Below are 25,398 nucleotides of genomic sequence, written 5' to 3'. Positions count from 1 at the left end.
GTCATATCAGTGGTAACATCCCCTCTTCTAAAAAAATAATTTCAACTTTTATCTTTGATTCAGGGGATACATGTGCAGGTTTGTTACATGAGTATATTGCATGATGTTGAGGTTTGAGATATGAATGGTCCTGTCATTCAGATGGGATACTAGTGAACATAGTACCCAACAGTTAGTTTTTCAACCCTTGCCCCATTCCCTACCTTCCGCCATCAGTCCCCAGTGCCTATTATTGCCATCTTTTTGTCCATGAGTACCCAATGTTTAGCTACCACTGTAAGTGAGTACATGCAGTATTTGGTTTTCTGTTCCTGTGTTAATTAACTTAGGATAATGGCCTCCAGCTGCATCCGTGTTGCTGCAAAAGACATGATTTCATTCTTTTTTATGTCTGCACAGTATGCCACGGTGTATATGTACCACATTTTCTTTATCCAGTCCATCCTTGATAGGCATCTAGGTTGAGTCCATGCCTTCACTATAGTGAATATTGCTGTGATGAATATATGAGTGCATGTGTCTTTTTGGTAGAACAGTTTATTTTCTTTCGGATATATGCCAGTAATGGGATTGCTGGGTCAAATGACAGTTCTAAGTTCTTTGAGAATTCTCCAAACTGCTCTCCAAAGTGGCTGAACTAATTCACATTTCCACCAACAGTGTGTAAGTGTCCTTTTTTTCTGCAGCGTCACTAGCATCTGTTGTTTTTTGACTTATTAATAATAGCCATTCTGATGGGTGTGAGATGGTATCTCATTGTGGTTTTGATTTGCATTTCTCTGATGATTAGTGATACTGAACATTTTTTCAAATGTTTGTTGGCCACTTGTATGTCTTATTTTGAAAAATATCTGTTCATGTGTTGTTTGCCCACTTTTTAATGGAGTTACTGGTTTTTTATTTCTTGAATTGTTTCCTTATAGATTCTGGATACTACACCTTTGTTGGATGCATAGTTTGTGAATATTTTCTCCCATTCTGTGGGTTGTCTGTTTACTCTGTTTATAGCTTCTTTTGCTATGCAAAAGCGCTTTAGTTTACTTGGGTCCCAATTGTCAATTTTTGTTTTTGTTGCAATTGCTTTTGAGGATTTACAAGCTCTTTCTCAAGGCTGATGTCCAGAATGGTGTTTCATAGATTTTCTAGGGTTCTTATAGTTTGATGTCTTACATTTAAATCTTTAACCCATCTTCAGTTAATTTTTGTATATGATAAAAGGTAGGGGTCCAGTTTCATTCTTCTGCATATAGCTAGCTAGCTATCTCAGCACCATTTATTGAATAGCGAGTCCTTTCCCCATTGTTCATTTTTGTAGGAGATCAAATGGCCATAGGTGTGCAGCTTTATTTCTGGGCTCTCTATTCTGTTCCATTGGTCTATGTGTCTGTTTTTGTACCAGTATTATCCCCTCTTTCATTTCTTATTTTAGTTTTTGATATTCTCTCTTTTTCTTAGTCTGGTTAAAAGTTTGTCAACTTTGTTGATCTTTCAGAGAACCACATTTTAGTTCTGCTGATTGTTTATACTGCTGTCCTATTCTCTATTTTGTTTATTCTTAGAAGCAAAATTTATTCAAAGACCTGGGCTAACATTCTTAAATATCTGTGAGCCATAATAAAGAAATCAATGTGCTTTATGTTCTTAGCTCCCACAATTTAGCCTAAATATTTGCCCTGGCATGTTTATACTGGCCCAAGCAAGCATTAGGTCATAGCCTGTTGCTTTTCCTTATTTGAAGGTGTTTTTACCTTTCTCGGCATTCCATAAATTACTTCCTCCTTCCTTTGTTCTCCTCTGCCTTTGCCTCTCATAAAAAATTCTAAGTTGCTAGCCAGTCGGGACTAATACAGAATGTGAGGTTCCATTCCAGTCAATGGAAACTGGACACAGCAGTAGTGTGTCCAGAATTGGTGGGTTCTTGGTCTTGCTGACTTCAAGAATGAAGCCGTGGACCATCGTGGTGAGTGTTACAGCTCTTATAGGTGGCGTGTCTGGAGTTGTTCATTCCTCTCGGTGGGTTCATGGTCTCGCTGGCTTCAGGAGTGAAGCTGCAGACTTTTGCAGTGAGTGTTACAGCTCATGAAGGCAGCGTGGACCCAAAAAGGGAGCAGCAGCAAGGTTTACTGTAAAGAGCAAAAGAACAAAGCTTCCACAGTGTGGAAGGGGACCTGAGTGGCTTGCCCCTGGCTGACTTGGGCAACCTGCTTTTATTCCCTTATCTAGCCCCACCCACATCCTGCTGATTGGTCCATTTTACAGAGAGCTGATTGATCCATTTTACAGAGAGCTGATTAGTCCATTTTACAGAGAGCTGATTGGTGCGTTTACAATCTGTGAGCTAGACACAGAGTGCTGATTGGTGCATTTACAATCCTTTAGCTAGACACAAAAGTTCTCCAGGTCCCCACTAGATTAGCTAGACACAGAGCACTGATTGGTGCATTTACAAACCTTGAGCTAGACATAAAAGTTCTCCAAGTCCCCACCAGCTTAGCTAGATACAGAGTGCTGATTGGTGCATCCACAAACCCTGAGCTAGACAAAGAGTGCTTATTGGTGCCTATACAATCCTCCAGCTAGACGTAAAAATTCTCCAAGACCTCACCTGACTCAGGAGCCCAGCTTGCTTCGCCTAATGGATCCCATGCCAGGGCCGCGGGTGGAGCTGCCCACTAGTCCCATGCTGCGGGCCTGCACTCCTGAGCCCTTGGGCGGTTGATGGGACCAGGCACCGCGGAGCAGGGTGAGGCACCCATAGGGGAGACTCAGGCATGGCGGGCTGCAGGTCTCGAGCCCTGCCCCGTGGGAAGGCAGCTGAGGCCTGGCGAGAATTTGAGCATGGTGTGGGCAGGCCAGCACTGCTGGGGGACCCGGCGCACCCTCTGCAGCTGCTGGCCTGGGTGCTAAGCCCCTCACTGCTTGCGGCCGGTGGCACTGGCAGGCCACTCTGAGTGCAGGGCTGGCTGAGCCCGCGCCCACCCAGAACTCACACTGGCCTTCCAGCGCTGAGCGCAACCTGGTTCCTATCCGCGCCTCTCCCTCCATGCCTCCCAGCAAGCAGAGGGAGCCAGCTCCAGCCTCAGCCAGCCAAGAGAGGGGCTCCCACAGTGCAGTGGTGGGCTGAAGGGCTCCTCAAGTGTGGCCAGAGCAGATGCCGAGGCCGAAGAGGCGCTGAGAGTGGGGGCTGCTAGCACGTCGTCACCTGTCAGTAGGGTGGATGCGTCAGGTTATAAACGACCCTGTCTCCCTTGTTCCCTAGTGTACTCTAGTGGCAGAACTGCTGGTGAGTGTACCCTTTCTGCAGAGAGTAAAAATGCCCTTGCTGAGGAAATTATATTTACATTCAAGTAAATTTCTTTATGGCACTGGGGAACAAGCATTTCTAACAATTTTGGTGGAAATCCATACACAGATACATTCTCTTCCAGGGGCGGTCTCCAGTCCTTTCTCATGAGGGAGCATACTCCTCTGCCTTATTGCAGTGGCCTCAGGGATATGGAATTAAGGCCCACCTGGTGTGATGAATAAACCCAGACTCTCAACAACGCAGGAAAAAAACACTGGCTGGCAATCTGGAGTAAAGCATCCTCACATATCACGTGAACCAGAAAACTCTGTGCACAGACTGAGGGGAAAAAAAAAAAGCACTGGGAGAGCTGGTAAAGTATTTCCTTGGTGGTGGGGACTGAGGAAAAAGTGGCAGGGTGGTAAAGTATTCCTTGGTTAAGACATACCAAGGAGAGAGAAACTGCAGGGGTGGTAGAGCATTCCTTAGTCAGGACTAGGGAAAGAAAGCCATGGGGAGAGGTAAAGTATTCCTTAGTCAGGATATCTTGGAGGTTAAAAAGAGGTGAGAAATCCCCATTGAGGGGGTTAAACCTTAAAAAGAGGTAAGAAATCCCCATGGCGGGGGGGTTGAACCTCAAAAACAGGTGAGAAATCTCCATTGGGGGGTTGAACCTCTAAAAGAGGTAAGAAATCCCCACTGGGAGGGTTGAACCTCAAAAAGAGGTGAGAAATCCCCATTGTGGGGGTTGAACCTCACACAAATCTCTGGTAGTAACTATATACATATATTCAAAACTCCCCTTTCCTCTCTTCTTGGGGAAAGAAAAAGGCTAAGCTCCACTCCCACTGGTTGCTCCCCTAGGTGAAGGGGAAGGAGAGAGGGGAAAACAGCAGCATAGGTGGCTGGCAGAGGCAAAGGAAAGACCAGCAGGGAGTAAAAAGAAAGCAGGAAAGGAAGTCAGAGAGAAAGAGAACAAAAACAGCAAGCAGGGAGCCAGACAGGTGCACAAAGGGTTAAGTTCCTCTCCCCAGCCCAGCTCTATGTGAAAAAGAGGGTGGGGAACGGAGCTGGGAGGAGAGCAGAGGAGGTGAAAGGGCATAATTCTTGCAATTTGCAGCAGGCATCTGCTAAGCCTCTGGGCCAGTGATGGCCTGGGGCCTGGACTGCAGCCCCACAAATCCCACCTAGCCAAGAAACTGAGTGTAGGAAGAAAGGAGAAAAGTAAAAAGGGAAATTGGGAAAAGAAAAAAAAAACAGACGAAACAGATGAAACAGACAGCAGTGTGGGGGGGGGGCGGGGCTTATGCCCTTGACAGGTGGAGCCTGGCTCCACCTGTCGCAGGACCAGAAGAACTTGGGAGGGAAAAAGGAAACAAGGGATGATAGGGAGAGAGAGAGAGAAAAAGAGAGTGCAAATGAGAGAGAGAGAGAAATGGGGGGAAAGAATAAGTAAGAGGGAAACTGGAAGAGACAGAAATCAAAGATACAGAGGGTGAAACTAGGAAAAGAAATAGTGTAAAAGGAAGGCAGAAAGTTAAGACGTGTTGAAGATTGTGAAAGTCGTAAGAAAAGTTATAAAAGGGAATTTATGCAAGAAATATTGTATAATTTAAATGTAATTAGGCCTAGTGAATGTAAAACTATTAAAACAACAGTTTATGTACAAAGTATGTAAGAAAAATAAAATATGCTCTTAATAAAAGGATTATAAGGAGGCATAAGAATATGGATTTTTACCTACATTAAAAGGTTAAAAAATTTTTGTTTTAAAGCTGTAAGCAAGTTTTAACATGTTAATTATGAAGGAAATTGTGTGTGTAAACATTTTCGCTAAAGCTAAAGGGTTTATCATCCAGTTTTTCTGTGAACTGGACATTAAAATAAAAGCACAATAGATTTTTCTTAAAGCACTAACGTGCTCTTTCACAAAAATTTTAACATGTTAAAAAGAGGCTATAAAAATCTTACCTTATAGTCAGACATTAAAATGGGATGTCTACAAGATTTTATTAAAATTAAGTTTAACATTAATAGCACATTAATATAAAGGTAAATTTTAACTTATCTGGTACAAAATCATACAAAAAACATTGTCAAACATAAAATGGTGTTTAGCTTTCTTAAGGCCCAAGGGCGGCTGGGTAAGTCACAAGCCCCTCATCCCAAAGGCCACAATGCGCAGGGGAGGTGAAGGCCACTAGAAGGCCAAGATCTTAAGAGGGGGCAGGACCACAGCATTGCATGAGTGGTGCTGAGCAGGAATGGAGTGGGAGGCATCACCATGGGGCCTCAAGCCCCAGGATATGCAGCAAAAATTATATACTTAATTTATCTTCCACTTTCCCTTCCCTGTGCTGAAAGTCTTTTAGCACAGGCACTACCCCTAGAATTTCCAGTACACCAGCACAAGCCTGGAAACCACATCCTTATCAAAAGACAGAAAGAAAAAAACTCGAGCCAGCCTGGGAAGGACCCTATTTTTTGCTGTTAACCACTGAGACTGCCTTCCGCACAGCCAAGAAAGGATGGACCCACCATACTCGAGTCAAGAAAACATCTTCTTCGTCAGAATCATGGGTTACCGTACTAGGATTAAGCCCTACTAAGTTAAAGTTAAAGCTTAATTTTCATATACCTTCTATATTGCTTCCTTTCCTTTCCTTGTTCTGTTACTAGCTCCTTTGTAACTAAGTCTGACTCACCTCAGACCATTGCCTTTAATGCTTGCTCTATCATACTTTGTGGAAATGTAAAAGATCAATGACAGCTAACCTTTTCACACAATTATTTATGCCCCAGCCCTCTAATTTACACAGTTACCCCTAGCACTCATTGTTGTGATCACCTGCAGCCAAGATGCTGATTTTCTGCTCCTATAGCCTGGCAACTTTGTAGTAAATGGGACTATGTCCTTTAAACTACTCAGAAGCAAAGTTGGACTTCCATGAAAAAGGTTTGTGCAGATCTAAAACCCCTCATCTATTTCATTAAAAGAACTGCCCCTTCTAATTGTCAGCCTTATCAGTGTAACCCTGTCCTTCTCTCTATCACCACCTCCACCTTAACTAACTCTAGACCTGCCCTTAATTGCTTCTATGGTATTGGAATAGGAATTAAAGGAAATTAAAGAATGTGTAAGCAGAAACTCAGTTGTATGTAAGACAACCCAATTGCCCCTGAGAAAGAGAAAGAGCTGGAGTCCTTTAAAAATTAACTGCCTATTTCTCTGTGGCTAGCGAGCCTTATCTCTCTTCCTTTCCCAGGCATTGTGAAGACCCTGTTTCTCTAGCTGTGCAGCTGCAGGTTCACTAGACAGATAAACTCAAGTCGTAAAACATGGTTTTCCTTGAAAAGTAAGAAATGCTGTAATGCACGTCTCAGTTAATTAAATAACTTTCCTTGTTTCTCACTCCTGTAATATGCTTCCCCCTTCATAGATCTCCACCCACCCCACAAAATGCTTAAAAGGTAACTTAACTGTTTGTTCAGGGCTCAGTCCTTTGGTTGTTAATCTGACTGGGCCAGTGCACTTAAATAATAAATATCTTCCTGAACCCCATTGGTCTCTGATTCCTTAAAACATCCTGTAACATTTCTGGGGACTCGCCTGGGATTGGAGACGACAGATTTACTGTTCCCTTTGCCTGCAGGACTAGAGCCCTGGGACCAGGGGAGACCTGGCATCTAAGACTTGCCACAGGGGAGCTTCACCCGGATAGAGACTGGCTCTCCTTGCATCCCACTGGCCTGCCTGGCAGTGCAACGGATTCGGGGACGGGGCTGCAGGACGATACCAGCACTTCAGGAACTGTGGTAAGGAGCAAGGGCCCAAGACAGGAAAGCCCGTCCCATAAGGATGAAGTTACCTCTCAGGGACTGACCATTAATCTAACCCAGAGTGGCTGGGGGCAGCAAGAGTGGCTTGCCAATTTGGATGAACTTCATGTCCCCACTAACAATGGAACTGGGAAAAGGGAGAAAATGGGCCAATAGAGCGGCAAATGTAGCAAGGTAGAGCTTGCTGGCAGGGTGGCAAGAGTGGCTTGCTACCCCAACTGGGAGTGTGTGGGTGCATGTGAGCCTACCTGGGACATGAGAGAGGGTCATTTTGTCCGATGAGGAGTCCTGGGATAGGAGTGGTGTGTGTATATGCGTGAATGTGGGAGCCTAACTAGGCTCACCCAGGACACGAGAGGCGCTCGTTTCATCCGATGAGGAGTCCTGGTGCAGGGGAGGTGTGTGAAAGTGTGAGAAAGAGATAGTCTCGGGAGAGGCCAATGTGGCGAGTGATGTGGGGAGGCACAGATCCCTTAGCATGGGCTGTGTGCTCTAAGGCGAGTGTCGGGGAAATCAGACCTAGGACACTGTATACGGCTGATAAGACCAGCTTCACAGCCACAGCAGGCTATGACGGGAATGCACGTTCCTGGCTAAGCAGTGTATGAAACTCCCATAATAGGACCCAGTCTGGTGGACCCAAGGGTGAAAGAGTGAAAGTGCATTGCAAGGGTGGAAATGGGAGGGAAAGCATTGAAACTAACTCCTTTGGAGTGCATGATATAGAGTTTTAAAAAAGGATTAGAGGTGATTATGGGATGAAACTGGATGCTCTAAAGCTAAGGACATACTGTGAAATAGATTGGCCTGCTTTCAATGTGGGGTGGCACCTCTGAAGGTATAATAGACAGGGAATTAACTGGCCATGTGTTTAAGGTGGTCACTGGAGTTCGAGGACAACCAGGATACCCAGACCAGTTTCCCTATATAGACTCTTGGCTCCATGTGGCACAAAGTCGCCTCAAGTGGCTACAGCCCTGCCTAGAGGGATATTGCAAGGCATTAGTGGCTCGTGCAGCCCAACCAAAGGAAGCAGAGGAACCCAAAGCCCCTAGCATCTCCCAGGAAAAGGAATCCCTGAAGCCTCAGCCGAAACCAGTTCTTCAGGCCCCACCTGAGGAAAGGGAATGTCTACCCCCATATGTGCCAGTCTACCCATCTTTGACCAGAATAAGGCAGGAGGCAGAGTCAGGAGTGTCTGTAGAGTCGGGCTCAGAGGAAAGTGAGACTCAATCTCCCCCCACAGAGGATCAGAAGCCCTCATTAGAAAAAAACAAGGAAGATGGACAGGGCGAGGCAGCTGGGTGCCTCTGCTCAGGCCGACCACGGGCTTTGCAGATGCCACTTCGAGAGACCAGGACACAAGTTTATGATGCCCAGAGGCAGATACAAGCTGGCCCTAGGCTTTATGTTTATCAGCCTTTCTCCACTACTGATTGCTTAAATTGGAAACAGCACGCCCCCTCCTATACAGAAAAACCTCAGGCTCTCACTGATTTGGTGAATTCTATTATTATGACACATAACCCAACCTGGCCAGACTGTCAGAAACTTTTGCTAACATTATTGAATACAGAGGAGCATAGGAGAGTTAATCAGGCAGCTCTCAGCTGGTTACAAGGGGAAGCTCCAGAGACCACCCCTAACCCGTGCCAGTTCACCATGGAGCGATAACCAGATGAGGACCCTAACTGGGACCCAAATGAGGCAAGGGACATGGAAGGGCTGCAGCTATGTAGAAAGGCACTCCTGAATGAGATAAAAGCAGGAGGGAGGAAGGAAGGCAATGAATATGTGCAAAATATCAGAAGTATGCCAAGAGCCTGACAAAAGCCCAAATGCATTTAATGAAAGGCTTTGTGAGGCCTATAGGCTGTACACTCCAATTATTCCAGAGGATCCTAAAAACCGAAATATGATAAATATGGCATTTGTCAGGCAAGCTCAGGGAGATATAAGACAAAAGCTTCAGAGGCTGGAAGGCTTTGCAGGGAAAAATATGAATGAACCCCTGGAAATAGCAAACAAAATATACATAAACCAGGATGAAAAGGTGGAGAGAAAGGAAGAAAGAAAAACCAGAAATAGAAACAAAGAGAGCTCAATTTATAGCTGCTGCACTAGCAGAAAGTAACCCTGGATTTGCTAGAGGGCGAGGCTGAGGCAGAGACTGAGGAAGGGGGCAAACAAGACTGGGAGATAAAAGCCGGTTCCAGTTGGACAGGAACGGAACCAATGTGCAAGGTGCAGGCAAATGGGCCATTGGAAAATGAGTGCCCTGAAAAGGAAGAGGATGGAGATGATGGTCAATGGTCTAACACCTGAGTGCGGCATTCGGTTGCTAGTTGTGGTGCTTCAAAGGCAGATCCTGATCTGATCGGCCTAGAAGGGGCCAAGAATTTTGAGGACTGAGACAGACCAGGCTCCATCTTTTTAGGCCCCCGGGGAGCCTATGGTCTCTATGGAAATAGGGGGCCAATTAGTGGATTTTTTTGGTCGATACTGCTGCTGATTTCTCTGTGGTAACTCACCCAATTAGCCCCCCACAAAGAACTGTGCTACTATTGTAGGTGCTACTGGGGCCAAAAAAAGAGACCTTTCCAAATCCAGGAGATGCGTTATTGGGGGACAAGAAGTGCAGCATGTGTTTCCATATATGCCAAATTGTCCAGTGCCCTTGATGGGGAGAGACTTACTCCAGAAACTGCAGGCACAAATTTCCTTTACACCTAAAAGGAGTATGACCTTGGAGATAGGGAAGCCAAAGGCAATGGCATTGCCTTTGTCCCAAGAACTGAGGAATGGAGGCTCTATGCACTGTATACCAGGAGGCTGCCAGAGCCGGACCTACACAATATGTGGGGAATGCTTTTCAAGGTATCAGGTGTATAGGCTAAGGACAACACCCCTGGACTTGCTGCAAACAGATCCCCAGTGGTAGTAGAGCTTAACCCTCATGCTGCCTTGGTACGAGTCCATCAGTACCCACTACCCAGAGAAGCAATGGAAGGCATAACAAAACATCTCAATCGGCTCTATGAACATGGGGTTATAGTGAAATGCAAGTCCTCCTGGACTACTCCTCTGCTGCCTGTGCGCAAACCAAATGGTGAATAAAGGCCAGTGCTGAAACTCCGGGCGGTAAACAAGGCCACTGTCACTATCCATGCCATAGTACCCAACCCATACACAAGGTTGCGACAGATTCCTGCTGAGGCCATGTGGTTCACGTGTCTGGACTTAAAGGGCGCTTTCTTTTGCTTGAGGCTTGCTCCCTAAAGTCAGCCTACATTTGCCCTCCAGTGGGGGCAATCGCAGTATACCTGGACAAGGCTGCCGCAGGGGTTCAAGAATTCTCCCACTATCTTCAAGGAGGCTTTGGCTACCCATCTTGAGGCTTTTGCGCCACCTAGTGACAACTGTGGGCTATTACAACACATTGATGATTTGCTATTTTCTGCCCCCATGAAGGAGGAATCACTTCACGGAACAGAGAGGCTTCTTCACCTGCTGTGTGAAGCTGGTTATAAAGTGTCCAACGACAAGGCAAAAGTCTGTTTTCAGGAGGTTGGATATCTAGGATTCATGATATCCCAAGGCCAGCACAGGCTTGGAAGTGCACGCAAGGAGGCTGTGTGTGCACTGACCACCCCAGTTACAAGGCAGCAGGTCAGGGAATTCCTAGGCATGGCGGGATTCTGCCAAATCTGGGTTCCAGATTTATAGCAAGGCCCTTGTATGAGGCTATAAAAGGAAAGGAAAGAGAGCTCCTCCTATGGGAAAAGGAACAGGAAAAGGCCTTCAAGGATATAAAGGGAGCTCTCATCCAGGCCCTGGCACTAGGGTTGCCAGATGTAAAAAAGCCCTTCTTTCTGTATGTGGATGAATGAAAAGGAATGGCAGTTAGAGTCTTAACTCAGTTGTTGGGCTCTTGGCATCAGCTGGTAGCATACTTATCCAGAAGACTGGACTTGGTGGCTTTAGGTTGGCCCAGCTGCCTCAGGGCATTGGCAGCTACTGCAATCCTTATAGAAGGTGCCAATGAGCTAGGCTTAGGTCAGAAGTTAATAGTTCGGGTGACACACGCTGTAGTCACCTTAATGGAGCAAAGAGGACATGGTTGGCTGTCCAACTCTAGAATGCTTAAGTATCAAGGGCTTCTATGTGAAAATCCCCAGATAACACTAGAGAATGTAAATACCTTGAACCCAGCTACCCTGCTGCCTCTGGAGGAGCCTGATTGGAAGGATGGTGGGTTGCATCATTGCTGGCAGGACTTTTCCCACTGTTGCATAAAGATTGTGGATGAAGTGTTCTTGAGCCAGGAAGACCTCAGAGATACTCCCTTGGAGAGCCCAGATGTTAAATACTTCACTGATGGCAGCAGTTTCATAACACATGGGGTGCAATATGCAGGGTATGCAGTAGTGACCCAACACTCGGTGGTCGAGGCTCAAGCCTTACCTTCTTGGACCTCCACTCAGAAGGCTGAATTAATAGCATTAACCAGAGCACTGTTATTGGCCAAGGGGAAGAAAGTAAACATACAGACTGACTCTAAATATGCTTTTACAACTCTGCATACCCATGGGGCGATATACAAAGAGAGAGGACTTTTGACTACCGAAGGAAAAGAAATAAAAAACAAAGAGGAAATTTTGCAATTATTAGAAGCCATATGGGCTTCAGAGAAGGTGGCCGTCATTCATTGCAAAGAACACCAAATTGGGAAAAGCTATGAGGCACAGGGCAACAGAAAGGCAGACCGAGAGGCTCGGCGGGCAGCAATGAGCAAGGCTTTACCTGAAGAAAGAACTCTAACAATGCCTCTCCTTATAGAGCCCCCTTTGCTGGAGGTACCCCATTAACTCTTCAAGTGAAAAAGCTTGGTTTGTTCTGGAAACAGGGAAATACATTAAAGGTGGATGGTGACTGTTCTCTGATGGGAGGTTAGCCGTCCCAGAGACAATAGCCCCAAGATTTGTGAAGCAGATCCATCAAGGAACACACATGGGAAAGACGGCCCTAGAGACTTTGATAGGTCAACACTTCTATGTGCCACGGCTCTCTGCCATCACCCGTGCTGTTTGCGAACAATGTCTATCCTGTGCCTGGAATAAGCCAAAACAAGGACCTACTCGACCCCCAGGAATTCAGGAAATGGGAGCTGTGCCTTTTGAGAACCTGCTTCTAGACTTTACCGAGTTGCCTTGAGCAGGAGGTTACTGGTATATGCTAGTGTTTCTTTGCACCTTCTTGGGGTGGGTTGAGGCCTTGCCCACCAGGACTGAAAAGGCCCGAGAGGCAACAAAGGTGCTACTAAAAGGCATCATACCAAGGTTTGAATTGCCTTTAACCCTAGGATCAGACAATGGTCCTGTATTTGTGGCAGAAGTAGTACAACAGCTCACTCAGGTTTTAAAGATCACATGAAAACTGCACACAGCCTACCAACCAGAGAGTTCAGGGAAGGTGGAACGGATGAACCAGACACTCAAACAGCTACTAAAAAACTTTTGCCAGGAAACTCATTTACAATGGGATAAGGTCTTGCCCGTGGTCCTCCTCCAGGTCAGGTGTACACCTACAAAACAAATTGGGTATTAGCCCTATGAAATATTTTTCAGAAGGCCACCCCCAATAATTAATCAAATTAGAGGGGATTTAAAGGAGTTAGGAGAGCTAACCCTTAGAAGACAGATGCGTGCGTAAGGGGTAATAATGCAGGAGATGCAAGGCTGGGTAAGGGAAAGGATACCTATAAGTCTAACAGACCCAGTGCATCCACATAAACCGGGGGATTCTGTCTGGGTTAAAAGGTGGTATCCAGGCTGGATGTGGTGGCTCACGCCTGTAATCCCAGCACTCTGGGAGGCCGAGGCAGGTGGATCACGAGGTCAGGAGATCGAGACCATCCTGGCTAACATGGTGAAACCCCTTCTCTACTAAAAATACGAAAACAAAAAATTAGCCAGGCATGGTGGTGGGTACCTATAGTCCCAGCTACCTGGGAGGCTGAAGTAGGAGAATGGCGTGAACCTGGGAGGCAGAGCTTGCAGTGAGCTGAGATTGCGCCACTGCACTCCAGCTGAGGCGACAGAGCGAGACTCCGTCTCAAAAAAAAAAAAAAAAAAAAAAAAGGTGGAATCCAACAACCCTGGGGCCCTTACGGGATGGGCCCCATGTTGTGATCATGTCTACTCCCACTGCTGTTAAAGTTGCAGGTGTCACACCTTGGATTCACCATAGCCAGCTAAAACCAGCGGCAGCAGTGACTCCCGAAGACGACCAGTGGACTAGCCAACAAGACCCAGATCGCCCCACCCGAACAGTCCTATGGCAACACCCAACTACCAGTGAGAAGGACAACTGCCCTGCTCTGACCACACCGGAGGCTGGTCAGTCTACACATGGCTGAAGCTTGAGGATCCTGCAAGCTCTGCTCTAGTCACATCCCAGAAGCTGACTAGTCTATGCACAGCTGAAGCTCAGAGGACCATCTCTGGATAAGTAAATGTGGATACAATTTGTAAGCCTAGCTATAATTCTGTCAATACTGATTGTTCTGTTATGTTATTACTGCAAATGCTGCAAATATCTATGCCCAGAGGAAGGTTTGCCATGCCCATGTGTAGTATAAGCATGTTTCTATTACATACGCTAATGTTCTTACCATTTTTGCCTATAGTAAAAAAGGAGAAATCTCTAGAAAGATGCCCACACTGTGTATACCCTACCTGGGTAAGAAATACCATAGTTAAAACTCTACTGTACCAAACCTACTATGAATGTACAGGAACCAAATTAGGAACCTGCGCATACAACCAGACCACCTATTCAGTCTGTGACCCAGGAAATAATCAGCTATATGTATGTTATTACCCAAAACTCTTACTTTATGAATTCTGATTTGAGGTACATATTAAATCAGAGGGAGAAAAAGAAGGAGAGCTTATAGCTTGAACAAAAGAAGCCCCTCCCTCCTATAAAAGGCACATTTCCTTGTACTTTGATGCCTGCCATGCCACATATGTTCATAATCTTAAAAAGAAAAAAAAAAGAAGCAGTCTGCAATGGTTTAACACAAGAGAGGCTTAACAACAGCAGTCCTAAACATCTGTATGGAGAACCACAAATCGGATGCCCGGACTGTAACATTCAGTGGTCTATGCTAACACAGCTCCAACACTTATATTCAGGAAGGACTGCTCTGCTAAATAGTATGTCAGCCAAACCAAATTGTAAGACAAGGACATGCAATCCTTTAAATTTTACTATCTTAAAGCCAGAGCTACCTTTTTGGCCTACAGGACAGACAGCACTATTATGAGTTGGTAGACAAGAAGCAGGCCTTGGAGTTCCACTACTGATTGTCAAAAAGACTAGAAGGACTCAAAAGTGTCCAATCCTGCAATTCTGGGTCCATAAGTCATTCTATAAGCATTTTGAACAGCCAGTGCCTGAGCTTCCCCATCACCCAAAAACTTATTTGCTCAACTAGCTGAAAACATAACTGGCAGCTTAGGAATTTCCTCATGCTATGTATGTGGAGGAACTAATATGGGGGACCAGTGGCCATGGGAGGCAAAGGAATTAATGCCAAAAGATCACTTCACTTCACCTAACCCTGCCAGTGAACCAACAGCCTCAGCCAGTGTTTCGTTGTTAAAAACCCCCATAATTAAAAAGTACTGTATCACCCGATGGGGAAAGGCTTTCACAGAGGCAGTAGGAGAAACAACCTGCCTAGGGCAACAGCATTATGATGAGACTAAAAACAAAACTCTATGGAGAAATGCCCAGAATGACTCCTACTTACCAGGTCCAAACCCTTTCTCTCGATTCTCTACTCTAAGCCACACTTGGTATCAGGTAGAGGCTCCAAATGCTTGGAAGGTACCCTCTGTCCTATAATGGATCTGTGGAGCATGGGCATATCAGCAACTGCCAGCTAAATGGACAGGGGCATGTATGTTAGGAACAATCAAGCCATCCTTTCTAATTCCTCTAAAGCAAAGGGAACTCTTAGGATATCCAGTTTATGATGAAAATAAAAGAACTAGAAGAAGCATAATCACAAAAATAGACACAAATGTCAAAAAGATGTGGACATAGGAGACTGAAAAGATAATTGTCTCCTGAAAGAATCATTAAATATTATAAGCCAGCTACCTGGGCGCAAGACGGGTCATGGGGATATTGCACCCCAATCTGTATGCTCAACTGCATCATAAAGTTGTAGGTAGTCCTTGAAATTATAACCAATGAAACATCAAGGGCACTAGGTTTATTGGCAATACAAGCAACACAAATAAGAAATGCTGTATATCAAAATAGATTAGCTTTAGATTACCTCTTAGCCTCAGAAGGAGGAGTAGGTAGAAAATTTAATTTAACCAACTGTTGCCTAGAAATTGTTGATAATGGCCGAGCTATTATGGAAATCACAGCTAGAATGTGCGAGCTGGCCCATGTTCTAGTTCAGACTTGGTCTGGGTGGTCCCCGGATTCCTTGTTTGGAAAATGGTTCTCAACCTTTGGAAGATTCAAAACCCTCATTGGTAGGTTCTTGCTTATTCTTGGCATCTGCCTCATCCTCCCTTGCCTTTTACCTCTGTTTATTAGGCGTATTCAGTCAACTGTAGAGGCAGTAGTAACCCGACACACTACCATGCAGTTGATGGCATTAACCAAATATCAGCCGCTGCCAGTAGAAGCAGCTCTGTGAAGAGGTGGCAAAAGTGGTGCTTTTTATTAACACCTTTGTTATAAAAAGCACCAAAGGGGGGAATGGAACAGGAATTAAAAGAAATTAAAGGATGTGTAAGCAGAAACTCGGTTGTATGTAAGAAGACCCAATTCCCCCTGAGAAAAAGAAAGAGCTGGAGTCCTTTAAAAATTAACTGCCTGTTTTTCTGTGGCCAGTGAGCCTTATCTCTCCTCCTTTCCCAGGCATTGTAAAGACCCTGTTTCCCGAGCTGTGCAGCTGCAAGGTCACTAGACAGATAAACTCAAGTTGTAAAACCTGTTTTTCCTTGAAAATTAAGAAATGATGTAATGCATGTCTCAATTAATTGAATAACTGTCTCTGTTTCTCACTTCTGTAATATGCTCCCCCCTGCCCCACGATATGCTTAAAAAGTAACTTAACTCTTTGTTCAGGGCTCAGTCCTTTGGATGTTAATCTGACTGGGCTGGTGCACCTAAATAATAAATATCCTCCTGAACCCCATCGATCTCTCTGATTCCTTATCAATCCTGCTACACTTTGAGAACCTACAGCACAATGGTCAGGCATTGATCAGACATTGTGGCAATCCTCACATTTCCTGGCACAGGGCCCTGTAAACACAGCAGCCAACAAAGGTTACTGAGTGAAGTAAATATAGGTACAAAAAGACTTATATAACCATTATTTTCACAATAAAACTTCCTGCCCCTGTTGCCTACTGCCAGAGAATAACCATCATCTTTCTTCTTTCAAGGACCCTTGTGAATAAACACATACAAACTGGCAGAAGCAGGAAATATGAGGCAGCATGTTTAATCATCTCCATCTATTCAAAAACCCAATGAGATAGTTATCATTGTCATTCCCATTTTACAGATTAGAAAACTAACACAAACGGAGAGTGATCAAGTGAGATTAGCCAGCTACCAACAGGTAAGCAAAGCAAAATTTCAGATTCCAGCAGTTTAGCTCCAGGAGGAGCCAGCCTGAGGAGGAGACATCTTAGTTAAAATCAGAAAGAGTCTGTCAGATTGTCATCCCTTCCCATCTCTTCGAAAGTGAATTGGTCAAATATTTTCTAGCTGTTTTCTTACCCATCCTCTGGGAACATGAGGTATAATGGGTGCACTCATCCATTATGATCAGTCGTTGAGGTGATTGGAACCCACAGTACATGTAGGGGCCCACAAAACAGTTTAATTTCTTATATAAAATGAGGTTGATGAAAAGGGTCGTTGTGCAAGCAAAAATAGAATGAGTCACCCAAATGATGGAGGATAGGTCCTATAGTTGAAACCTACTCTCTATATTCAGGACATTAACAAGTCCTGCAGTATCTACAAAATACTTCTTAAAGGAAGAATCTTAGAGCACTCAATCTGTCCTGGCTGTGTTTATTTGACAATAAATAAAATGTATTTATTCCTAAACAAGAGCTCAGAAAGGTATCTGTAGAAAAGGGCAGGAGTAGAGGAAAAGAGGGCTATGCAGCAGCAGGAAAGAACGGAAATCACTGCAGGTCCACAGCACCAGTTCAGCGCAGAAGGTAAGTGCGCATTTGTAATGGGTCTGTAGCCGGAGACATAGCAGAAGCTGCACTATCCACAGTCACAACCAGAGGCAAAGGAAGGATGCCCTGCAATTTTAGAAATCTTGGCTGCAGCTGGGAACGGTGGCTCACGCCTGTAATCCCAGCACTTTGGGAGGCCGAGGTGGGTGGATCACTTGGGGCCAGAAGTTCCAGACCAGCCCGGCCAATGTGGTGAAACCCTGTCTCTACTAAAAATACAATAATTACCCAGGTGTGCTGGTGCATGCCTGTAGTTCCAGGTACTCAGGAGGCTGAGGCACTCCTGAGTACCTGCACAACACATGCAAGCACCCACTCCATCCTACTCCCTTCCCCCCGCCCTCCTCCCCCTTCCCCCCGCCCTCCTCTCCCTTCCCGCCTCTTCTCCCCACCCTCCTCCCCCTTCCCCCTTCTCCACCTCTTCTCCTCCCCCGCTTCTCCTCCCCTCTGCCCTACTCCCCCCTACCTTACTCCCTCCCCTCGCCCTACTGCCCCACCCCAACACGTGCTCTTCTGCACCCAGGGCAAGGCCAAGCCCCTGAGGCATGCGCACCTCATTAGGCCCAACCCACAGCAAATAGCGGGAAGAGGAAAGGCAAGAAAGGAGGTCTCTAAGTGGATACACTGTTACTGAATCTAGGCGCTCAGAAGATGGAGGTTGTAGTGAGCCCAGATCGTGCCACTGCATTTCAGAGACAGAGCGAGACTGTCTTAAAAAAAAAAAAACAAAAAACAAAGAAAAGCAATCTCAGATGCTCTAAGCATTGTGTGTGTTTCTACCCTTGCACTTTGATGTGGATTCATTACTAAAAATTAATAGTGAACTTTCTCAAGGAGGGTGCTCCATTTTTACATAGTGCATTTGCGCAGCCCACAAGCTTTGCAAATCCAGGCCCAAGCTCCTGTTCCTGGAGACCTAGGAAGCATGGAGCTAGTGTGAAATCTCTTATCGCCATAAAACGGGCTTGCACAATTCCGCACAGCAGCTTCCCCAAGTTCCACACTAATGCATGCCAGTCTACAGCACAACGCATGCAAGCACCCACCCCATCTTACTCCCCCGCCCACGCCCTACTTCCACGCCTACGCCCTACTCCCCCCTCCCCCGCACCCTACTCCCCTCCTTACTCCTCCCCCATCCCCTCCCCCTACCCCTGCCGCCAACACGTGCTCTCCCCCACCCAGGGCAAGGCCGAGCCCCTGACGCATGCGCACCTCAGCAGGCCCAACCCAGAGCAAAGAGCCGGAAGCAGAAAGGCAAGAGAGGAGGTCTCTAAGTGGATACACTGTTGCTGAGTCTAGACACCAGAAGAACCTTCCAGGCTACGACTCACAGTTCTAGCACTGCCTAGGAGATCGTGGTGGCCCCAGCTTAGAATCTGCAGAAGCACACAGCTCCATCCACACCACTCAGGGTATGGAGCCTCTGGACCAGTCTAGCCAGGGTATCACCAGCATGCTCAGCCTTGGAATCGACTACGAGAAGGAACTACAGGGTCAGTACCTGAATAGGACTCATGCTTTTGCGAACTCAGGAAACTGAGGTTCCCTGGGAGAGGCGAGTCGACTGGATGATGTCCCCGCACTACCACTGCTCTGAGTGCAGCCCCTCACCGCCTCCTTCCAACACCCTCAGGACCAAGGCCTTGATCTTTCTCTTGGGGTTTCTGCTTTTCCAGATATGAATGCTGCGGTGCTGTCGCCTACTGAAGAGTTCAAAGAGGAGGAAGAGGATGCACAGTCTGAGCCTGAGCAAGGCACAGCAGCAGCAGGAGAAGAGTCAAAGTTGGCAGGAGCCCAAGGCGGAGAAGAAAAAGGTGGCGGCGGCAGCGCAGGAGCTCCTGGCCTCCTATGGAAAGAAAACCGCGAGGGCAGCAGCGGAAGCGATGGCGACAATGAGGACAGCGACCAGAGCGGGAAGGAACCCAGGCAGCAGGATTCGCCCCCACCGGGCACTGTCGGGGGGCTGGAGCCTGGCAACGCGCAGGAGCCCAGCGTCCACGCCTTCACCCCCTTGCAGCTGCAGGAGCTGGAGCGCATTTTCCAACGCAAGAAGTTCCCCAGCGAGTTCCTGCGGTAAGCCCATGGCTGGTTGGCGCGCGGTTTGCAGGGAGCACGTGCTGCTCCAGGGTGGCGTTTGGCTTTCCCCCAGCCCTGTCCTGCCCTCTCCCCTCCTGAACCAAAACCCGCCTGGGGCCTGGTGTCGCTGCCGTCCCCTCCCCGCAGACCCCGGGCACCTGGTGGGTTCTGTAGTGGGGCTGTGCCTATTAGGCATCATGTATAATTTAAATGAACCAAGTTGGGCAACTTTGGGCTGAGGTCGGTTATGATAAGTAACTCCTATCGCAGCCGAGGCAGAAATAAAGGTTCGGTACAGCAAGTGCAGGGTCGCATCTTGACCTTATTTAAAATTCTGAGAAGTCTGTCGTTCGGCTGGGTTTCCTTTGGTGTTAATTGTTCTAAGTTTCAAATAGTAAGAACATATTTATCTTGATTAACGATGTTTTTTTGTTATGGGGATTATTTTTTATTTGTTTGAGAAACAGTCTCGCTGGGACACCCAGGCTGGAGTGCAATGGTGCGATCTCGGCTCACTGCAACCTCTGCCTCCCAGGTTCAAGAGATTCTCCTGCCTCAGCCTCCAAAGTAGCTGAGACTACAGGCGCCAGCCACCACTCCCGGCTAATTTTTGTATTTTTAGTAGAGATGGGGTTTCACCATATTGGCCAGGCTGGTCTCGAACTCCTGACCTCAAGTGATCCTCCTGCCTTGGCCTCTCAAAGTGCTGGCATTACAGGCGTGAGCCACCGCCTTGATTTTTTTTTTGGCATCTCCTTTATTTGTGACCTGAGAGAAAAGTTCCTAACGTGAGGCTCAGCTGGATGTTACAGAACAGCCTACTGCGTGTGGGGAGTTGGTAGAATAAAAAATTAAACACAAGAATGAAACGACACCCACAACTCCAAATGCTGAACACATGTGGTTTCTTCCCATAGAAGGAGGCTGGCAAGAAGCATGAATGTGACTGAACTCGCAGTGCAGGTCAGTAAACCGAAAAAGCAGTCGGGCAGGGGAGCCATTCTAAAACCTGCTTCAGGGCTTCGACACAACTTTGACCCAGACATTGTCATCTTGGTGTTTTTGTGGTTTTTTTCATGTATAGGCAATGAGGTCTGAATTTTGGGATCTTTGTGGCTGGAAAATGCAGCAAGGAAAGCTCAGCTTGTGGAAATTTCCCGTTACCAGAGGGAACATGACTATCCATGGAAAAAAAAATTAGTACTGAACGGTTTCCTTTATTCCTTTTGTATAAAATATATTATGCACTTGAATAAATTATAAATATATAAATATATGTATTCCAAATTACAAATATATATATATAATATATGAGTGTAAATTAAATATAGCATAACATATAAGATTAAACTCCTAGCACTGGTATCCTTTAGGTAGCACTTCCATGTGGAGGCATCCTGGGGTTTTCTGACCTGGGGATTATTCAAATTAATGCTCCAAAGAGCTGCATTAAACGAAATTATTTAATATATTTGAAACCAAGCATAAACCCTTTGGTTAAGAATTTATAAATGTTTAGGCATTGGGGTAAAGGAATAATTCACAACCAGAATGTATGTTTCCTGAAGCTGAGACTGATGGGGTGGGGATAGCGTAAAGTTCAAGTGCCTGGCCCTCCTACTATTGTTTTTAAGTATTTGGTAAAGCCTTGTAGAGAGTGGCAGCTCTAAATTTTAATTTTCTGGAATACTTTGATTTGGCAGCCTGAAAACATTGCTGACATAGTTAGTTTTGCATTATGGTACAGATAGCGAAAAGGTTTGCAACCTTTGCAAGTTTATCTACAAATCAAAACAAATTTCAAGATCAATTTTGCATAAATTTCCACCAACCTAAGAAAGATAGAAGTGTTAGGCAAGAATTGTATACAGTCACACTCATGGCTTGGGGAAACTGCCCCCATTCAACTTTTGAAACTACCAAATGCATCAGTGAATATTTTCTTGAGCAATTTCTAGCATTTAAGAGATTTTTTGTTTCTTCCAGTTTGTTGTACTAATAGGAAGAGATGTGTTTTGTGTTATATGTTGATAGTGGGGGATGGCTCTCAGGTCAGGCTAGACTCTTACCTGTGGCAATTTGAAATACCTTTTTATTTGCTCAGGCAGTGATAATAAATTTGTAGGTCAATGGATCCAAAGGAATATTTGCAAAAAAGGAAAAGAAGAAAGAAAAATCGGGATGACCTTAATAGCCTTTCTGCAGAGCTCATGTATGTGAGTGCAGTGAGGGAACTATGCTGCGGTTCTGTCAATGGTGGCATGTAGAAAAGCAGCCTGACAAAATGGGGCACTGAGTGTTGACATCCTGTTGCCCACCATTTTCAAAGGCAGGCAATGCCAATTTGGGGGAGATGAAATATTGACGTTTGGGTGAATTGCCTTTCCCTTCCCTGGGTTTACATAGCATTCACTCAATGCAGTTCTGAAGGCAAAAGGACCACTCTCACTCAGCAAACAAGGGAAAAGGCATGATGTTCTCATTTATTGCCAAACATTTCAGCATGAATATCTCCAAAAAATTTTAATAGACGTTTCCTCCCTCTGTATTGTAAAGATAGTAAGGGCTGTTTTATGAAACCAACACTGAGAATGGGGACCTAATGTTGGCCCATAGCACATGTAGCCCACTTTTGGCATTACTTATGTTTATGAACCTTTGACCACAGGTACATTGCAATTGCCTCTAAACAAGCACTATTACAGTAGGCTTAAAATTTAGACTACGTATTCATGAGGGAGAAGGACTCCGAACAGTAAGATGGGAGAAGGAAATGGGGCATCAAACAGGGAGAGGAGTCCCTTTGTCCCGTAAAATTTGCAGTTTGGGAACTTCTAGAAGGATCAAAATACAATGGAAATGTCATTAACTGGAAGCTTGGGGGATAGTGGTGTTTAATGGACAGGTTTTATTTTTTGGTCTTTTAACAGTAGGCAGGTGTTTAGGGAATAGTGTTTTTTGATACCTCCTCCACATTACTACTGAACATGTTCAGAGATGCCTATTTGGACATTCCCGCTTTGGGGATGCTGATGAGATTGGGATCTTCTATTTGAGTAGTGAGGCTAGATGGCTGATGATGTCCCATGGAGCTGGGCAACCAAGTCTCTCCCACATCCTGGGACTGGGGAGAACCAAGTGAGCTGACCTTGTCCTTAGCCTGGGAAGATTTGGAGGGAGGGATGAGTTGGAGCATGCAGAATTAGCAATGCTTCCTTTCTCTCCAACTCTCAACTGGGCAAAGCTTTTTGAGAATTTTTGTAAATTTGGACAACATTTGTGTCCTCCTTTCACAAAACTTCAAGCTGAAGTGTGAAGACAGTGTCTAGGGCTTCAGATACCCTCATTTCCCAGCAAGACAATCCACGAACTTCCTGAGCCCCCTGTGACCAGACATGCCTTGGAAGATCATCTTTTTAATTTTCAAGGAGTTTCGGAAAATGAATGACCCATTAGAGGTTCTTGAAGGAAAGAAAACTTGTTTTAAAATACAATGTACTCTTACGATGTTTTACTTTACGCTGAGGATGGGCTTTTTAAAAATGAGGACCGTTCCATTTGGTATGACTTTAAGGGGCACCCGCCTTTTTTTTTCCAAGCTCAGCTTCTGCCACAACCAGGGTGACAGTGGCCTAGTAAGTAGGAGTTGGTGGGCAGCTGGATAGCTGATGGTCTGGTATCTGCAAGCAGATATGCCACACATAGCAATACCAGGAGGGATCGAGTTCCACTCGTCAGCTACACCTGCACCCAAGAGTGGAAAATGTAATATTACAGATGAAAGGACAGAGACAAAGAAATAAGCCAAGCCAGAGCATACGTAGCACATACTTGGAGCTCACTAGGGAAAGGTGTGGTGTTCACCTTTCTAAGATATTTTAGTAGTCAGGAAGTAGCTTGTCTTGATGCACCTGAAAAGGTTAAGGACAGAGAGAGTTGCTTGTTGTGTGTTTTCCCATGATGAAATTAAATGCTCAATATACTAAACCTGTTTCTTTTTTCCTCTGATTGAAGATTTGGTTTGAGAATAGAAGAGCCAAGTGGAGGAGACATCAGAGGGCATTAATGGCGAGAAACATGCCGCCCCTCATGGTCGTGGGCCAGTCTGTCATGGTAACTGCAGTTGAGGCCATAATGGCACCCTTGTCCATCAGCGGGATGAGAGATGGTTACTTCTGGGGCTACAGCCATTCCAGCACCCTGTGTTTCTCCATGTCACCCTTTCCTCCTCCGTCCTTGCCCCTTCCAACTGTGTTTCTTCCACCTATGCCTCCCTCTGACGAGGCCCAATTTGGCCCACTCCTTTTTGTTATCATGCATTCTTTCACATTCCCCAATGTGTAAGGGATAGCCTCTGTGCCACTTTTTGCCAGTGTGTTTGAGCCAGATTCGTAGTTTGCGTAGCACCCCATCAAGAGTAGTTCATCAAATGTCTATTAAATGTTTTAAAGAAAAGTAGATCATTGACCCATTTTTAGGGCACTTTTAAAAATGTTTCTATAAATATGTGAAGGGTATGTACATTTGTTTTGTGTGTCACATGGGGTCAGTAAGTTCTGAATAAAAATTGTTAAGAAATGCCGTTCAAACCGAATGTCACGGACTCTCTTCTCATGCAGGAATCTTGAGTCACCATTCGGGGGTTGTGCATGTCACAGAAGTTTCCCATGTGCCCATGGCAGGCTTACACTGACCCATACATTCTCTTCCAGCCCCACCCCCAACATCCCATACTCATCTCCTCTCTGCCCCATTGATACCAGGAACCATGTGCAAGATGGGGTGGTGTGAATCCCTAATGAGATAATAGTGTATTTCAAGGCACCGCCAGGGTGGAAAACAGCAAAACCAAAATGGTCTCGGGAAGGAAGCCACGCCCACTCTTAAAAATTCATTAAGTTTTTTCTTGCTATGGAAGACTTCTTTAAAGTAATTTTCTTTTAAAAATGTAAATGTAAATAATGCCATGAAATTATACACTGATTTAATGGCTACAATGGCAAATTTTTATATGGTTTACCACAACAAAAGAAAAGAAAAAATATACCAAAAAGTTTTTTAAAAGTGATTATGAACATTGTGGTGATCTCGTGAAGTGATTGCAATGCCTGCCGATAAGGAGTCATGGTTACAACAATGTTTTCTCTGCAAATTATTTGATGGCCACTTTCACAATGGTTATGTTTTCAGCCTGATGGAAAATTCCATTTTCTTGGGCGAGCATGAACTTTCTGTCAGGCTTTCTGCTGCTATTCATTCCCCACTTCTCTCTTTACAATTGTGGGTGTCAAGCTTCAGGCACACAATTGCATTTGATGTGAGGGTTTTGCAAGGAGAAGGAGGTTTCTTCGTACCCCTGAAGTCACAAGCCTTGGTGGGAATAGGGAAAGTCCATGAATTCACTATGCATTTATGCATGCCCTTGGGCCAAGTGGATTCTTTTTTCTTCTCCAATTGAGATTTTCCCTTTCTTTCTTTCTTTCTTTTTTTTTTTTTTTTGCTATTGTTCTCATTGTATTGTGCTTTGTATAGTTATTTACAGTAAGTTCCGCATGTCAGTGTACATTCAGTCGGGAAATTGTTTCCATTTGGTACATTTTATGACAATCGGTCTATTCCTGCTCATTATTTTGTTTTTTCTACATTCAGACTAAAATATTTGGTAGCCTAGAGGTACTCAGAAATAGGCAAAGAAAGGTAAAAGGGGAGGAGGGGAGATTGAAGTCATACTTCCATTATCCCTCCCCGTGGTTATCATATTCATAACATTTTTACACCATCAAAAGACATTTTTAGCCATATATGTTTCCTTTATATAGAAAATGAGATCTCCTATACTCAGTTGGCATTTGTTTTCATGTATCTGATAAGTACTTCGTAGAATTATAGGTC

At 45.2% G+C, this 25,398-nt stretch overlaps 2 protein-coding genes and 1 long non-coding RNA gene across 10 annotated transcripts in view; 2 read left to right on the top strand and 1 right to left on the bottom strand.

Moving 5' to 3' along the window:
- RHOXF1 (Rhox homeobox family member 1) overlaps nucleotides 1-25,398 on the bottom strand; it is a 127,340-nt gene that overhangs the window by 23,617 nt on the left and 78,325 nt on the right. The window lies entirely within an intron of this gene.
- Nucleotides 5,631-16,500, top strand: LOC140710831 (uncharacterized). Its single transcript, XR_012091912.1, has 4 exons — nucleotides 5,631-6,242; nucleotides 6,553-6,642; nucleotides 6,940-7,102; nucleotides 13,345-16,500. It is a non-coding gene; the product is annotated as an uncharacterized lncRNA (long non-coding RNA).
- Nucleotides 18,653-24,249, top strand: LOC103247354 (rhox homeobox family member 2). The gene is made up of 4 exons (XM_008019447.3): nucleotides 18,653-18,923; nucleotides 19,107-19,503; nucleotides 20,424-20,469; nucleotides 23,521-24,249. Exons 1-4 carry the CDS (start codon nucleotides 18,845-18,847, stop codon nucleotides 23,848-23,850), a joined length of 852 nt encoding a protein of 283 aa, XP_008017638.1. The 5' UTR covers nucleotides 18,653-18,844; the 3' UTR covers nucleotides 23,851-24,249.

Source organism: Chlorocebus sabaeus, chromosome X (genome assembly GCF_047675955.1).
Source record: "Chlorocebus sabaeus isolate Y175 chromosome X, mChlSab1.0.hap1, whole genome shotgun sequence".
NCBI lineage: Eukaryota > Metazoa > Chordata > Mammalia > Primates > Cercopithecidae > Chlorocebus > Chlorocebus sabaeus.
This window is presented reverse-complemented; position numbering and strand designations above follow the sequence as displayed.

Excerpts from the sequence above, each read along its gene's own strand:
- LOC103247354 (XM_008019447.3), top strand. The coding sequence starts at position 18,845 with ATGGAGCCTCTGGACCAGTCTAGCCAGGGTATCACCAGCATGCTCAGC. Across the intron at positions 19,504-20,423 it reads TTCCCCAGCGAGTTCCTGCG|AAGGAGGCTGGCAAGAAGCA; the intron begins GTAAGCCCATGG and ends TTCTTCCCATAG. Across the intron at positions 20,470-23,520 it reads TGACTGAACTCGCAGTGCAG|ATTTGGTTTGAGAATAGAAG; the intron begins GTCAGTAAACCG and ends CTCTGATTGAAG.